Source organism: Papio anubis, chromosome 11, assembly GCF_008728515.1.
Source record: "Papio anubis isolate 15944 chromosome 11, Panubis1.0, whole genome shotgun sequence".
In the NCBI taxonomy this organism is placed as follows: domain Eukaryota; kingdom Metazoa; phylum Chordata; class Mammalia; order Primates; family Cercopithecidae; genus Papio; species Papio anubis.
Genome location: NC_044986.1, coordinates 57,569,831 through 57,588,075, shown reverse-complemented (window position 1 = coordinate 57,588,075; position 18,245 = coordinate 57,569,831). Strand labels below are relative to the sequence as shown.

The following is an 18,245-nucleotide window of genomic DNA, read 5'->3' as shown; positions in this document are numbered from 1 at the left end:
TTTCCTAGGTCTAAGACATTTCTATATTTGTCTGAATATAGACCCTTCTTTAGTGCATTTAACCATTCCTTCCACAAATATATGTTGTATCCATCAAGCCCTGTTCTAGGCACTAAGGATACAGTGGTGAATGAAACAGGCTTATTACTTGCCTTACGTCCTCCTATCTGGTATAAATCTTTGTTTATTGGATTTATCTCCTCACCTTTTTCCTGTCTAATGACAATTTTCTTTCAATGTTGAGCTTTTAGTGTTTAAGCATCATTTAGCTCTTTTGAAATGTCTTTTCAATTAGATCCCTGGTTTCTTAGAATAATTATTAATTCCCCTGCTGACATTCCTTGAAATCAGTCATTTGAATATCCATGTCAATATCTATATTTTCCTCCCTATCATTTCTCTCCCATAATATTTCCATAATTTTATAAAACTAAAGACAGCAATATGGGACCAAAGGTTTTGTCATAATTCATGCATATGTTGGGTTTTAAGTCTCAGATTACTTATTTTTCACTTCTTCATTATTCCATTATTATCAGGTAAGGATTTTTTTCCTTGATATATTAAATCACCAAGATATTTTGGCCACAAGAGGTTTATTAGGAATATACTAAAAACATGGGCTGAGAAGATTTTTCTCTTCTGCGTGTGATCATACTTTTTATTACAAATTTAAAATTTTGTCTGTATTCTAGGAATAGCCCTGCACTAGTCTATGCCATCCTTGTTATATGGACTTGGAGCATGCTGCAGTTTCCACTTGACCTGGCAGGTAAGTATCCTGATGTTTGTGCAAAAAACCAGAAAATTACACCTCTTGATTATCAATTATACTAAAACTAAGAAGGCAAGTGAAAGGATTATCATGTCTATATCCCAGTGTTAGTTCTAGTTCAGCTTAGAAGGAAAGTAGATTGAAACTTAGTAAGCCAAGAAGAGTGGATCCACTGTGGTACATGGTAAGCTTAAGATAGCAGAGCAGATAATTGCACAGCATTATATTTACTTCAAACAACAGTTCCATCAGTTATGATTTATAAGACCTCCTGCAAACCAGGTGATACCTCTGTGTCTCAGCTTTCTTTCATCCATGAAATAGGGATGATAATCATAGTCACTAGGATTGAAGATTCTTGTCATGACTCAGTAATATACACTTTGCTTAGCAAGTTGCTGCCATAAATGTTTTATCTCTTATTATTTATAAGAAGTAATTTTCATTCTTTTTCCAGACCCATGTATTAGAACTTCGGAAGGCATAGGAGCAGTTAAAATTGTCCTCATTGGTGGTCCTTGGAATCCCATTGGTCTTATTTTAATAAAAACATAAATCCCTAAGATTTTGCAAGAAGTAATCTGTTTCCCAGGCATTTCATACTAGCAATAATCTAGGGCTTCATTGTCCAACAGGGGACCACCAACCACACATGGCTCTTTAAACTGAAATTAATTAAAAATGTAAAACATTAAAAGTCCAATTCCTCAGTCATACTAGCCACATTTCAACTGCGCAGTTGCCACAAATGGCTACCATATTGGACAGCAGTAATATGGGACACTTCTACCATCACAGAAAGTTCAATTGAGCATTGTTGATCTGGAGTCATCTGAAAACTTCTTGGAACCCTAGAATTTTGATTTGAGAATTCTCCTGAATGTCACTTTACTCCAAAGAAATTCTAGAAATTAATAATTACATTTTCCTTAGTCCAACTTGTTTATTTATGACACCTTACTTGCTGGCCTCAGGATTAGAATTAATCCTTAGGACAGGGATATTTAACTTTTTTCTCCTTTTTTGGTTCACTTTTGTAGACTCAGAGGTCTGAGGCCATTTTAAACATAGCATCCACTTGTTGAAATTATTAACAATTTGAAATAGATGGGAAAACTTGCTGTAGCTTTTAAGGAATACCAAAAATGGAATCACTTATTAATAATTACAAACAAATCTATGCTAATAACACACACACACACAGATTTTTGTCATAATGAGCCCTGAAAGGTATGGTCTGGACTCATTGGTCCAGTTGGTATCCACTTATAGAATATTAGGTGCCATCACATTAGATATTGAGTTAATACCTTTAGAAGGTCCTTTGGGAGCCATTTCCTGGCCCTCATTTCTTAGGAAAGGCTACCATTGATATAACCTTGGTTTCTCTTTTCTCTTTCACCCTGCCAATCCTCACCCTCCCATATCTTGTGGTTTGTTGCCTTGCTAAGAAAATTTGTATTTAAGAAAGACATTTTGTAAACTTTCAGGGGTGATAATGTTATGCAGCTGTTTGAAAAACAAAGACCAAATGTTACTTCTGACTAAATCATTATTGTATTTTCCAACAAATAGTACATTATGTTTATCCATATCAAAGCAGCTTCATAATATTTGCAGGCTCCAGTAGACGATGGCATTCTTTGTTTGAAAACTCCAAATGGAAGGCTTCATTATTATAAAAGGATTATTTTCTGCCCTTGACCCTGAATTAAATTTGCATTTGAGAAATTAAGACAAAAGGTTCTTCTGTTGATTGGACCTCCTTTTGTTTAACTGGAAAATCAGTAATTATATCCAGTCTTTCTTGTAAACTGTGAAACAAAGCACAAGGAATTAGGACAAAATAAAATAACAATGGCATTTATTCAGGTTTTTTTCCTCCATCATTTGAAAAATATGTTTAATATGAATTAAGTTTGAATTTGAATATAAGCACTTGAATTTTCACAGCACAGTTTGCACACATGCTTGAGTGTGTAAACCAACAAACAGGTAGATCCTAAAAAGAGTATATAGAATGATCAGAGCCACGTACACTTTGCTCCGTTTCTCAAGCTTATCGATCAAGCAAATCATTCGTGATCCTAACGGGAAGATCACGTGGACAGGGAAAAAGTGGACAGGAGGCAGGGCTGTTATTCTAATGGAAACAAAATGAGCCAATGAATAGGGACCCCTCTCCTCACTGATATGATTGTTATCCCAGTTTTCAAAGGAAGAAACTGTGGCCCGGGAAGGCTTAGTGACCCCACCAGCAACTCACTGCTGGAAAATGAGGCAGTCATGCTCTCTGACTTGAGGCTGTGAGCATGTAACTGTGAGTCTTCCTTACACTGTGGATCCCAGGATCACAATGGCAGCTTCCTTTATTTTTTATTCCCCCCCTGTGGTGCAGCTTCAGCCTCACAAGGAGCTTGAGCTATGAGCACTTGTAACCATGCCTGGCTCCTAGAATCTATTTCATGTGGTGCTTTGCCCAGGTTGAGGACTAGATGATCTTACATTTTCTATTTGGATGCAAGTCACAGGGCAAGGTGTTTTCACTTGTTCCACTCGGAATTAAATCACGGGATCATTCCATTTCATTTCCATTCTGTATTCACAGAATTATTACTAGCACAGTCCCCATTGTTAATGACTTGTCCCCATGTCATTGTCTTATATGTCTACACTTCCAAGAGAGATAGTAACTAGTCTGTCCTGTGTTTTCAGTACAGAACGTCGTTTGCCCCGTGTCTGTGACAGAGAGGGGATTCCCCAGCCTGTTCTTTTGCCAGTACAGTGCGGATCTGTGGAACATCGGAATCAGCGTCTTCATACAAGATGGCCCCTTCCTTGTGGTGCGTCTCATACTGATGACCTATTTCAAAGTGATCAATCAGATGCTGGTGTTCTTTGCAGTGAAGAACTTCCTCGTGGTGGTGTTGCAACTCTACCGCTTGGTGGTGCTGGCATTGGCAGTCCGTGCTTCATTGAGAAGTCAGTCAGAAGGCCCGAAAGGAGAACATGGTTGCCGGGGACAGACCTCTGAGAGTGGGTCCTCTCCGCGGGACTGGCAGAGCGAGTCTAAGGAGGGCCTGGCTATTCCTTTGCGGGGCTCCCCAGTCACCGACGATTCCCAACCCACCCCTTAGTTATTGATTGACAGGGGTCTGCGGCTAGAACCTGACTCCCTGGTTCTTCTTATAGGGAGGATCCTTCTTCTCCCCCAGCCTTGGCATATAAATTTCAAAAGAACAGCATAAAAAGGTGATCTTAAACCAAAGCTGAGGAATTTTCTTTTTTCAACTGAATAGAAGGAACTTTGATTAGTGACTATTGCTACAACTTCTGTGTGATGGTATCAGATGTTATAGTTGTTCAACGACTAAGTGATTTGTTTGTCTTGAACTGTTTGAAAAGCTGTGGAAGGGGTTACAGTGACATGCCCTCGAAAGATTTAGTGCAGACGAACTGTCGCGGCTGTTACCTGAAAATAGAGAAGCTTTGAACTTTGGCTCCATTGTCAGACTATTTCGTCTGATCTTTTCTGCAATGTCCCTCTGACATCAAAAAATGTACATTCAGTGAATGCAGAACAAATGAAGGGAAAAGTGCCTTTAAAATTACCTCACTGTGGGCTGGAAGCAGCGAAAATCTCTGCCCAGCTTCCGTATCATAGAGAGCCTTATTCATCGCTGCACAGGCCTTTCCAGGAAAATCATTTTTCTGGGCTGATGTTGCATTCTGCCATGGCGCGTATGCTCTTACACAGATTTTATTGCTTTTGGCTTGGGTGCTACAAAATTCACAGCAAGTCATTTTGGTTACATATCTACTGGTTGCAAGGCAGGAAATACTGGTGAAATGCTAGCAAAGTCACAATTTCTACTCTGGACATGATTTGCACTGTTCGTCAGTATTTTTCTGAACCCTACTTTACCATTTTCTATATTGCCAAGCTGAATCACGTGGGCTGATGCAGGGAAGCTCTGAAGCGGTGAATAAAGGTGTTTCGGGCCCTGTAAGTGTTACCATGGTTTCTGGTGTCTGCCAGCAGTAGCGAACAAAGCTGCAGCTTCTCTGAACCGCCACTATTGGAGGCGGCCTTTGGTCTCAGGGAACATGGTGATGGAGGCTTGCATCAGCCCCACCCAGGGCCAACAGCCCTTGTGGAGTGACGGGAGTCGGAATGTGCTACCCCGTTGTGGGAATCAGGCAATTCACTTTATTTTCTTGTATTAAGACTTCATTTTCCCAGTATTGAAATAGTCATACTTTTCCTTTACATACCTCTATACTTTCCAGATGGAGGTGATTCAGAACCTTTTAAAGTGATTTTTGCTTTTAAAGATACACTGTGAAAATTTGCTCGGGTGTATAGCAGTAATTACATGATGCAAGCAGTTCCAAAACTGTTCTTTTAGGTTCAAAACCTAATTCCCCTGGATTAGTATACTCGAGAATTCAAAGGGACATTTAAGGTGGGGTATGCCCTTAATTTGGTATGACAACCAGTTGGGACAATTTTATCTGTAACTCTCTGGGTGAGATGATACCTATTAGAAACATTTTCTACAAACTTTTATACACAAATTCTGTTTTTATACAGAGTCATGCATATTTTCTCGTAAATGGCTTCTTCAGCGCCATTGTCATATGTTTTTATTTCTTTCTTCCTTGTGCTTCTAATTTTAACAATATAATGACTATAAAATGACACATGGAACTAATGGAATACATTTATGATTTTCCATAATAATTTTATGAAAGTTAAGATCAAGAAATTATATGTATATGAAGTAAAGCACTTGACAACTTTTAAGGGCATGTTATTTAAAGTGCTCAGCAGTTGAAAGCAAAATAATAACTGCTATTTATAAAAATGCCTCAGCAGAATCTGTTTTTATGTTGACTGCTTTATGTTGAATATTTTCTTCCACAACATGTATGTGCTGCTTATTATTGCAGATTTGCTCATGGCATACTTTTCATGTTTTAATTTTTTTCTTCCAGCAAAACAAACACTGAGGCCCTAAAAATAGATAAAGTATAAAGTAGTACGGCTGTTGCAAGGATATTTTTAAATGCTTTCAAATCTCAGACTTGGCTTGGCTTCGTGAATGAGTTTCTAGTGTTTAAATTAAAGTATTTTGTAATTAGCACTCCTCGTGGGCTTGAGAAATAAAAAGCCTGTCCAAAGTCTAGCTTTATTTAGAGGGTCAGGAAGTCAAAGAGCACCCAGGACCATCTTGGCAAATAATAGTGGCAAAAATAGACCCAGGTTCTGCAAGGTTTTCCAGGAAAATCTGCTTGGGGCAGCATTTGTTAACCTAGCTGCCAGTACTCCCACTCTCTTAGACTGGCTGCTTTTATAGTAGGAAAAAACAATCTGCATTTGCTTAGTTTATTTGAAAGAAAGTTCTAAACCTAGGTTATATATTAGCCATTCCTAAGACTCCTGATTAAATATTATAAATTTATTCAGTTAATTGTCGTTTTTAATGTAGACTGCTAAATACTGTAATGTTTCAAAACATCGAAGTGTTTGTTATAAAGTGGCTAGAACATCCATTACCTCCCATGTGTGGACACCCTGGGACTTGTTTACATTTTATTTGTAATAAGATAACTGACTCACAACACCTGTATAATGTGATGCAAGCCATCCTCTCTATCATAACCCCTCCCCCAGACACACAGCAGGTCAGTCCCCGACCCCTGAAGAAAGTGGCTTATTTGAGGTTGTTGGTGCTGTTATTATTATTGCCATAGTTGTTATTTAATGCTTGATTAAAGCTCAGTCAAATGTCCTTCCTAAAAACATGTCATTCCACTTGTGAAAGAAAACACAATGTGCATGTTTCAATGATACTGTGCGTAAACACACCTCACCATCATCTTGTGGGTTTCCTTTGCCCTTACTGGACGACTCTCAGAGGACATGACTTGACATAGTAATAGTAGTAAACTATCCTTATCTTTGATTATTCTTTTAATTTTAATTTGAGCTGTTTCAACAGCATAATAAACTAAAATTTTGAATTGGCCAATAATATTCTTTATAATCTTCCAGTGAAGAGTCTGATACAAATTTTCTCTTGGCTGTGTTGTAGTCACTAACAAATAGCACTTCAGGCCTCATAGAACCATATAGATATGGCCAAGGAATATCAGGGTTCACTATTATAATACTAATTGCTAACTCATTAAACTCATTATTTAATTGAACATTTTCAAAGCTCTGGAAAGGCATGCATTTGTAGGTGCACATGCTTTAAGATTTCTATGCATCTTTCAGAGTTGAATGTAATAATGTTTGGCATTTGATTCTTGATAATTCTTAACCAACTTTTCCTGTTAAAAGAGAGAAAGAATTGCAAATGCCAGGCATCTGTCCACTGTAGCCCTCCTCCAATGCCAAGAAAGAGGGATGGTGATGTATACTACAGCGACGCAAATGAAAAACCAAACAGTCTTGAATTACAAGAAAAAAAGGGGATTGTTATTTTTTTTTCTAATTTCAGACTTTGCTTTTTACTTACTGGACATTCTGATTTGCTCTCAGAAACATCTGATTTGGGGTTAAACTAGGCAGCTGGAGGATGTTTACAGCTTTGAGGCTTCAAATAAGTTTCCATATGCAGGGAGTAACTTTAAACAATGTTTGAATAATTAACTGCTATGGTCTTGTATTTTATGTGTATCTATTTCATCCTCTGACTCTTACTAGAATACCATTTAAGAATATTTTCTCTGCAGTATTCATATTTATACTATTTTGCTATCAGTGGCCTTTGTATTTTATTATATGCATTAAATAGTGTGTGCACAACTTTATCTTAATGTGGATTTTTTTTGCTGGTTTTTCATGTCTTTGTTCTCTACTGCAATTCATTTCCTTTATGGTTTTTAAGCTCTGGTTTAAAAAATAAAACTGATCTATTTAGAATATGATTAAAGTGGCATTTCAAACCAGTGAGGAAAGGCTGACCAATTTTACAAATGATGTTGGGAAATTTTGCAATCCATCTGGAAAAAATAAAGTTAGATTTTTATCTCCTGCAATATATAGAAATAAATTCCAGATGGATTAAAGATGTAAATGTAAAATGAAAACTATAAATATTAGAAGAAAATATGCAGTCTGTCTTTAGCCTTTGGGGGATGGGAACGATCTTCTGAAACAAGACATGAAACTCAGAAGCTACAGAAGAATTGACAGATTTTTCCTACATAAAAGCTTAATGTTTCTCAGTGGCAAAAGCTATCATAAATACATCACTCTTATTTTCTTTTCTGGAGAAAGGAGTCAGAGAAATCAGACAAGAGAAATGAGAGGTATAGAAATTGGAAAGAAGGAGCCAAATTTATCATTTATTCATAGAAGACTGAGTCTCGAACATCCAAGGAAAACACATTAAACCTAAGAAACTTAAGGATAATCTGAAATCACACACAAAAATCAATAGCTTTTCTACATACAAAATCACATAGAATATATACTTGAAGATATTTCCTTTGCAATATAAACTAAATCTATAAAATACATAGGAATAAACTTGGGAAATGTATAAGATCTATGTGAAGAAAACTTAAAAATGATTGTGAGGGCCATACATGAATAATTTAACAAAAAGAAAGACATTATTTTATGGGGATTCATAAGAAACCTTGATTTTTTTTTTAAAAGTTTCGATTTTCCCTAAATTGATCTATAAATAGATCAAGTAGCACAATCTTCATCATGCTATCAACAAGATATTAATTTTTTTGTGACTGCCCAAGTTGATTCTAAAGATTTCATGATAAAATAAGCATGAAAGAATAGTTAGAAAATACCAAAAGAAAGTTGAAAAATGAGAGAGATATTTCAATATATTTACATATATTATACAACTACAATAACCAAGAGAATTTGGTTCTGGAATATGAATAAGCAGGCCAAAAAGCTGAACAGAATAAGTTTAATAAATAGACGGAGCTACACAAGGGATTCTGATATACGATAAATCATGGGTGGGGTAAAATATTATAAATGGTTTAGGTTTTGGAAAATATTAAATTAGATCCTTACCTCAATCCTTATGTCTAAAACATTTCCAGGTAGATTAAATAACTAAACATTTAAAATAAAATAAGCACAGAAAACTTTGTTTTTATAAATGCGATGGTGAGAATGCTTTTTGAGCATGATATGAAATGAGACACCATAGAAGAGTCATAAATTTCAGCTCATAAAATTAAAAATTTTAGCATTGTAAAAATGCCATAAGCAAATTCAAATGCTGAACAATGAACTGAGTTAATTTGTTTGCAAGAAATATAACAATGCATTAGTTTTCTTAATGAACAAACCGTTCTTACAAATAAGAAAAAAAAAATCACTGAAAAAATGAGCAAAAGACATAAGTGTATGATTAACTGCAAAAGGAATAGTTGAAGAAATGCAAATCAAACCACAATGAAATACCATTTTTCAAATGCAGACTCAACTGCAGGGTAACCATTTTTCACTTAGTTGGTTGGCAAAGACCCAAAAGTTCTTTAGAATGCTGTATTAGAGGGGAACAAGGAAAGTAGGCATTCTTATTCATAGTTAGTGAGGGTGTAAATTGGTACAACTCCTCTGTAAGACAATTTGGCAACAGCAGTCAGAAAAAAACACATTTATCATCTGACCTAGCAACTCCACTTCTAAGAACGTATCCTGTAGCTATGTGTGTGCAAAAATGTGGGTATAAGACTGTTCAGTATGTTCTATAGTTGCAGCATAATGTCCATCAATAGAGTCATGGTTAAATAATGTAACCTCTATACTACATAATACCATGTTATTTTTTAAAAGAATGAAGTAGAGCCATAGCATTGACGTTGATAGGAAACAATAGCTTAAATATTCTGTTAAGTAAAAATAAGGATACGAAACAAGTTAGTATGTTACTCTTTTTGTAAATGTTATCCACACCTTCACAAGTGGCTAATAAACACGAAATGATGTTCAAGTTTCTAATGATCGTGGATATTCCCTCCTTTTTAAAACTATTCTTATATATTTGATAGCTTGAATTTTTAAAATTATGCATTATTTTGTAATGTGAAAAGTAATTATAACAAAGGAAACCTCACCTACTTGTGAGCTTGACTTCAGTCTACTGCCATGTACAGATGCTTTGATATCATTTTGCAAATAGAGTAAAAGCACATCATTTACTTCCACCCAAGAAAATAAAGACCTTCTCATTATAACTAAGGATGATCTTGAGAAGTTTTAGATAAATCAAGGCCTTAAACCATATCAAATTCTGCTTGCCTTATGAAGTGTCTAAAACTAGGGAAATGAAATAATGAATAGATACAGAAGAGCACAGAAAAATCAAACTGACCAAAAAGATGCACTGGGTCTTTCTTGATGAGTACTATGGAGACTACTTTGAAGCTGCCAGTCTAACACTTCCACACTCCTGACATTTATGGAGTCACCAACACAAACCATCAAGAAATTTCACTTTGATTGACACAGTCATGCTGGTTTCCCCAGAAGAGATTGAGAAGTGAAGGAACCCTGACAGAGAAAACTTCAGAAAGAATCTGCATCTGTTTCCATGTCTGTATTCACAGCCCATCTAATTTGTGTGTGTAAGCTTTTATGATTTTTGCCAAGTATTTACTAAATTTATCACTGATTGTGGTAAGTGATCAAATGGATCATATGCAAATCTGATCGACTTATTGAGGAAAACAAACATTTCTAAACCAGCCATATGTCAAATATCGTATAGTCTTTGTATCCAAACTAAGAATTTTGGGCAAGGAAAATTGGATCTACAAGACAAAATATGTTTTCTCTATGGATGCTGGTGTTCAGCTTCTGCCAAATGCATAGCTGAAGAATTCAGATGGTTGTGGCTCTGGGATCTTGGGGGTTGTTTCTACCTTCTGGCAAAGAATATTTCTCTCTATTATGCAAGAGTCCCCATATGACCTAAGTGGCAGCGAACAGCTGGGTCAAATGCTATAATTATTTCATTGGATCTTTTGGTTTCAACTAATTCCTGTAACTAGTGATTTTTATTGGTATCTCTAACCCCAAACTCTTTTCTTTCCTGGACTCTATGCCTGGATTTCCATCTCCTCTGGATATTCTGCAAGTATTACAGACTCAATTATATATATTTAATTATATGTTTTATATATATAATTATACATATATATAATTATACATATATATATAAAATTATATATGTCTTACCACACTCAACCCCTGATCTACTCCTTTCCTGTGTTCCAAACAATGACTAGTAGCATCTCCAGCCACTAAGGCACCCACGCCAAAACCAGATGTTTCCTAGGTCCTTGCTTCTTTTTTCTTATACCTTCTTCCTAAGTAATCCCTAAATTCTGTCAGTTATGCGGCTTATACTTCCTCTCAATCTTTATCCTACATTCTCTATTCCAAGTACTACTATCTTAATTTGGTATCACATCATTTCTTCCCTCAGTGATTGCAATTATTTCCCAACTGGTCTTCCAACCTCCTGGTTTAATCCTCCGTAGTAATCTTCCAAACTGCATTCAGTGCTGGCTGTTCTAAAATGCACATTTGATCACATCACTTCTCTTCAAAACACTTTCATGATGCCTCACTGCCCATAAGATCAAACCTAAAGTCCCTCTAAAATAATTCAAGAACTTTCACAATTTGCCCCTAACCTAATTCTTCAACTTTGTATCCCATTACTGCAGTCAGCCCCCCAACACATATAACTGCCACCGTAAGACCATAATAAACTACTTGTATTCCCCTAAACATGCCATTATCCTTTACATTGCTGTGTTTACAAGCATAATTCTTTTTTCAGTGATGCCACCACTCCATTACTGATGGCCTAATTTCTCCATCCAGAGTTGATAGCTAGGGAAGAAAGAACAATCCCAGAAGCAAAAATTGTTCTGCGCCCTCTGGGAACTCCAGGTGAGTGAGTGTAGACATCCCCTGTCCTGACAGCAAAGACGTCCTTCAGTCCTGGGTCTCCAATTTGTAGGTTTCCTTTGAAGCAGCAATCCTAAGGAAGCCAGGTAAGGCAATGTGGATATCGAGCTATAGCATTGATCACTTACCATGAACCTTGACTAGAGTCTGCAAGAGAAGCAACAGGCCAACTGTCTCCAGAAGTTTTATCCTATCTTGAATCTGGCTGAACTATGCAATTTAATCTGTGTTTACTAATCCAACAGCTTATAAATATATTATAAATATATTGTCTTATCCCTTCCCCTTCCAGAGATTCTCCTTTCTAGCAATATCTCCAACTCACTATTTACCATCTCTTTGGCAAAATCCCTCATAAAAGGTTCCGAAAGTTTATGAAAAATATTACACCCTCCTACTTCCAGAACTGAATGTCTCCCCTCTATTACTATGCATTTATAGCACTCATACTTGTCTTGTCTCTATCCCTGTGCGTATCATAATGTATTGGAATTATTCGCCGCTATGTCTGTCTCTCCCATCAGACTGTGAGCTATCTGAGGGTGCAGGTAATGTTTTATACTCTGCTGTAATAACCGCAGCACTCCAGATGCATTGAAATTTTGTCTATTCCCAGAATTCACCAGCCTTCTTTCTGTCTCTGGGACTTCATATTTGCGGGTGTTTCTTCCTGAGATGCCCCTATCCCACCCCAATCCCACCCTAGAGAAGCTCCTTCTCATTTTGATTCCAGATGGAATGCAAAGTCCTCCTAGGGGCTGACACACATAGTGGTCACCTCCACTCCTATGGTTATATGAGAACCATCATCTCCTGGTTCCTCATTATTGGCTCCTTCTATCTGCATGGGTCTATTTATTCCTTTACTTTCTAAATTTACAAGCCCTATCTTGTTCATTTGGGCTCATCTGTCTCTCCGTGACTCCACTCTTATAAATGCCCTATTAAATCTGCATTTCCAACCTTGTTCTAAGCTTCTCTTCAACATTTCCATGCAGAAGCACTTCTGGCACTTCCAACTTAATGTGCTCACAATTGGATTCAAAACATCTCCTCCCCCACATCTGTTTCTCTTCCTAATCTCTCAATTTCTCTTAATGGAACCATTAGCTATTCAGTCATTTGGGCTCAAACTAAGGAGTTATCTTTGACTGATTCTCAAAGTCATTTGCTGCATCCTATACTCTGTTTCATATAATAAATACAGTTTTGTTGCTTTCTCTGATTATATAAAGTCATATGTGATCAATGTAATTTCAAACATACAAAAGGATAAAATACACACAGAGGGTAAAACATACAGAGGGCAAAAATCACATGAACTCCCACCTTATTACAATTCATTATTAACACTTTAAAGGTTATTCTTTTGTGAACCTTTAAGATAGATAGATAGATAGATAGATAGATAGATAGATAGATAGATAGATATAAATGGAATAATACACTGGTTCATTCTTTAAAAATAAAAAAAAAATTCGAAAGAGCTCCCAAAACTTTGGCTTAAGTTAAGAATGTATTTTGAACAACTTAAGCTCTCAATCTTTTCAGTATCACCTCTATGAAGGCATATATAACCTCACTTGGAGAAATGAGAGATTTTTCAGGCCTTTTGTGAATTTGAAGCCTAGACCAAATGGTGCCCCTGTGGTAAACTCTGGAATTGAAATCTCATTTTATTATTTTTTCTGTAATCCATGGAGACTCTCAGGGTACATGAGGAATAATATTTTTGCTCTATGAATGATCAATGACATCAACAAATATCTTTTAATATTTATCATATACAAACCACTGCTAGCTATGTGAGGGATACACAAATGAATAAGACATTTTACTTGCTTCAGAGAAAATTTTTATATCAGTGGTCTTTAAAAAATGTTGCTATAGCCTCCATAAACATCGCTCCCTGACACCTATCTTCTTGCCTGTGAAGGGCTCATTTTGGTTCTTTATGAGTTTTGTGTGGAACCTGAAGTCCCTAGCCTTGCTCCAACATGCGCTTTGAAATACAAGAGGAAATGCAAAAAAGGAAGTAGATCTTAGAGGGCTGATTTAAAAGAAATGAGAGTTGTTTGTTTTCTGAAAACACACCTTTGTAGCTTGATGGCCCTTGATCACTGTGGGATGGGCACCATAGGATCCCCCAAACATGGCAAGAGCTCTTCTTAGACTTACAGTGGTTTTGGCTATGATCTGCTGTCTTCTTTTCAAAGGATGCAACCCTTCTGGAGAGGTTTCTGTCTGAACTCAGCCACATTTCTGTGCTCAAAGTGGTAAAGCACCGTTCATGTGAAAGCCCCACAGAAGACTTAAAAGCACTTTACAGGCCTTCAGGATAATTTAAAGTGTATCCCTGGTAGATATCCAGGGCAGAAGATGCTCATTTGTCACATGTCAAAAAGCACTGAGGTTTATTTTTACAGAATCACTGGCTAACAGGAATACTTGGGGCCATTACTCTCTAGCAACGTTAATTACAGCAACACAATGTTAGAAAGAAGATATACTTGGCCCATACTTGAGGATTATAATCTCTTTTCTTAACTCTTTCAAATCCTTTTTGAAAGATTTAAAATAATATTTAGTGATAGTGATAAATGGCTTAAAAGCCATAGAGAAAATGCTAGTCTGGGAAGCATGTCAGTCATTTTTAAGAACAGATGTCCACCACCACTTCTCTCTTTTGGGAAGGAGCCCATTAAGCTTTGTGCTGCTGAATCAGATATGACAAAAAAGTTCATTCAGTCTGGTTTATTTTGGCTTGGGAGTCAACATCATGAGAGGCAATGGCTGATATTTCTGGATCTGCTGTTGCTTCTACTTTAGAGACTATTGAATCAGACTTGATTGAACTTGCAGACATCTCTGGTTCTGCTGCACACACATGCTGCTTCATAGCCTGAGAGCTGGTGATCTATATAGCATCTTGAAAATGTGTGTTTTAAAATTGCTCACCTACCTGCACAGATGTAAAATCAGCACCGACCAAAATAAGCTCACCCTTGAATTTCTGCATTCTATGTTCTTCCATAGAAGACTAAACATCCAGGCACTGATCCATTTATTACACCATGGCATCTCTGGGGTGACAGACACATTTATCAAAGTTCCAGTCCCTCGAAAGGGATAACGTTCAGGAAATATTTGAGCAGCTATCACAAAATTCACCCTCATCTTAAGGCTTTTCTAAAACTTAATAAAAATCCTCTTTTCAATTAGAATCTTCCAAAAACTATAGGCCTTGTTTCTCCAACTTCTTGGAAAAGCTAAAGCAAACATTGACTATCATAACTTCTATTTTTTCAGCTTCAAGTCCCTCAAAAATGCTGTTTCACTTAGTGTCATGCTGTGGACTTCCTTTCAGGGGTTGCCTGTACAAGGATTTTACTCATAGACTCTGCCCTTTATTTGTACTTTGAGTCACATACTCCTGGAGCCTTTGGGATCTCCTTATCTTCTTGAAAGCAAAGAAATGAAAGCTGAGAGAAGGGTCAGCCTAGTTGTAGTCTAGGGATGGCATACTCAAGATCAGAATTAACTGTACATAAAAGCAAAATACAAACAAAATCTACAACAAAACAAAAAGTTAAGCATCTTTAGTTTTCTGCTAATAGCACGTAATATCTATAATATCCTTGAAACAATTTTACTTGCCCACCATTTCAAAGTTTATACATTTTCACATCTTTATCTCAATCTTGACAGCCACTCTGGAGGCAAGTCCTAAAAAGACAAACGAGGAAATGAGCACTCAGAGAGGTCAACAGACTTATAAAAGGTCAAGTCTTTGGGTCCAAGGGATTCAAGTCCAAAGATTCAGCTCCCAAGGTAGGAATGCATTATGAAAGGACTTTGTTCCAACACGGGGCAGTAGTGACAACAAATCAACTTAAAAATCTAAGTAGATATACTTTTCCCATTGGTCTGAAATTTTCTACACTTAGCTTTAACCAGTAAAATAGTCTCACTGTCCCTGGAAGTGGGTACAAACCCACCTCCATAAAATGACAACTCCATTTCTCAGCATAATCAGAATGGGATTGAATTACCACTCTTTCTTTGGGCCCTGAGCTGGTTTTTGCCAACAGGGTCCATTTCCAGAAATATTCTAACACTCATCAAAAATGAGAAAAGTCATTTGACTACCTCTTCCCAAACAGAAATTTAAGTTGTGCACATTCGTTCAAAGAAAAGCAATTGCCTTTGTTTCTGTGGTACTAGAATTATTTATGTCAGAATGTTTTCTTTTGATTGGCTTCTCTTCTGTATTCAGTAGAGCTGGAAAAAAGAACACTCATTTTTCCTCCTTCCTGCACTGACACCCTTACTACATTTTCCAAAACAATTAAAAGAATACAAGAAAGGCACCATGGCAGGGAATCTGTAGGGTTGTATGACAGAAGACCCTTCAAGTTTCTATGACACAGGTTTCCCCCTTCCTTTCTCTCCCTAACTCTTCCTCTTTGCATGCATGCACTTTAGGTCATGGGATATTAATCTGCAGCAAGTAAAAGTGAAACTAAAATGGCATCTTCCTTTCTTTTCTTTCTCTGACTTCTTCATCTGAATAAATTAAAACCTACTCTAAACTGACTTTGTCTATATTTCATGAAAATAAGTTCTTAAGTACTCATTAAATGCCCAGTGCTGCTGATGTCACCTCATCTTGTCTTCTGCTTCCTTAACTTTTTGTTCCTCAACTTCTCCTAGATACCTCTTGTCAGAGAGGTATAATTCTTTTGTAAAACCTGAAATGGTAACCTTGGAAAGTCTGAATTGCATCCAAAAAGAATTCATGACTGTGTGGGGGTGACTTTGACTTTCATGAAAATGAATGCTCCAAAACCATCAATTTTAGAAAATAATTCATTACACATTTTTTATGGTGAAGAGGGGAGATAAAAATGTCTTACATAAAAGCACTTCTTGTATGCATATCCAGCGTGACCTATCTCTTATGAAAGAAAATGTTAGGACAGTCAGCTATTTGGAAACATTGTACGTGTAAGCTTTTATGCTGACTTTCAGTGAGAACAAGATGAATCATGAATACTTAATTTTTTTTTCCCCATAGTTCTGCTCAAATCCTAGTTTAATTGTTTCAGAGTATGCACCTGGGAGACTCTGTATGTAATATGGATTTGGGTGTTAGAACTTCCAAGAATTGTCTAGCTTAGGGGCCAGTGGGAATGTAGCTCCCTGGAATTTTTATCTTAGTCCTCCTTTCGTTCATCATTTGGGCAGATACTTTCACGTCTCTTTCTCTCTCAAAATGAAAGAACACTTACAACTAGCCCCAGCATTTTGAAGGTTAACAAAATACCTTCGAAGATTTTTTTCTTAATTTTGAACAATTACAGTAAAATACAGAGTATAAGATTCATGTATCTAACATCCAGGTTTAACAACTCTAATATTTTGTCACATTTGCTTCAGATGTTTTAAAATATGAATGCTTAAAGATAACGGAGATCAACTGAAAATCCTCTTTGTACTTCTATTCGTTGTATTTCTCTTTCCCCCTGCCTGGAGACACACATTTTCACAAATTTGGTATGTATTCTCACAGTCTACATTTTGATATCTTTTATTACTTATATTTAAACAACATGTAATACTTGAGACAATAAATTCTAGTGACCCACCTAGTTGTCACTAATCCCCTCTTCTCTTCTGTCCTATCAGAACTTTGGTCTGTGGCCTAGTGAGTCCTAGTCATCCCCGCTCCCAGGTTCTTCTGTCATTAGCTAAAAAGCCAAACGGTAGGTAGAGAAGGACATGACCAAGTTTTGGTCAAGGAGCTATAAGTAATTTAAAAGGTGGGACTTCTAGTAAAACCATAATTTTCTTGGTAAGATGGGGCAGATTTAGATTCAGTTTCATCTTGTGTCTCTCCCTCTTTAGATCTGAGCATGGATGCAATATTTGTCACAAGAGTTTTCGTCTTGTGATCCTGAGGATGAGTGCATAGAAGAAAGTAAAATAAGCCATGATCCTTACAAAAGGGACTCTGGTGGCAGGTTTGAGCCTATACGAAAATAAATTTTTGAGTCCCTTTAGCAAAAGTGGACTAATTACACTTTATCATCCTTTGTTCATCTTTTGGACCACCAGACGGGGTAAATTTTATTCCCCTCCTTGTTTTGTGGGGACACAGTTGATGGCAGCTGGGAGCCAACTTCAGCTGGATCACCTTTAGCTGAAATCTTACATGAGAAAATTACAACACCCTGTTTGGTTGAACCACTGTTGTTAAATTTCTTTAAATGCAGCCAGATACAATCCTAACTGGTATTGTATTATTTTGCTGTAATGATTTGTATAAAAATGAGGTTGCCTTAACAAGTTGTTCTGCAACTTACTTTTTCCACTCAATATTATGTTTGACCTTTATCTACCTTGACATGTATCTAGCTCATTTAAAATTCCCTTATTCTATTCATTTCTTCTTAAGAGATACTTAGATTGCATCTAAGTTTTTACCATTACCAA

General features: G+C 36.7%; 1 protein-coding gene across 2 annotated transcripts in view; it reads left to right on the top strand.

Annotated features, from left to right (window-relative positions):
- Positions 1–7,597, top strand: part of TMEM26 (transmembrane protein 26) — a 47,571-nt gene extending 39,974 nt beyond the window's left edge. Inside the window, exons 5-6 of one of the 2 annotated variants that reach the window (XM_003903916.5) lie at positions 696–772; positions 3,491–7,597. In XM_003903916.5, coding sequence (XP_003903965.1) covers positions 696–772; positions 3,491–3,912 — 499 coding nt within the window. In that variant the 3' untranslated portion in view covers positions 3,913–7,597. The remainder of the gene's footprint in view (positions 1–695; positions 773–3,490) is intronic. The other variant, XM_021943428.2, reaches the window with a different exon arrangement.
- Positions 7,598–18,245: the final 10,648 nt, after the last annotated feature.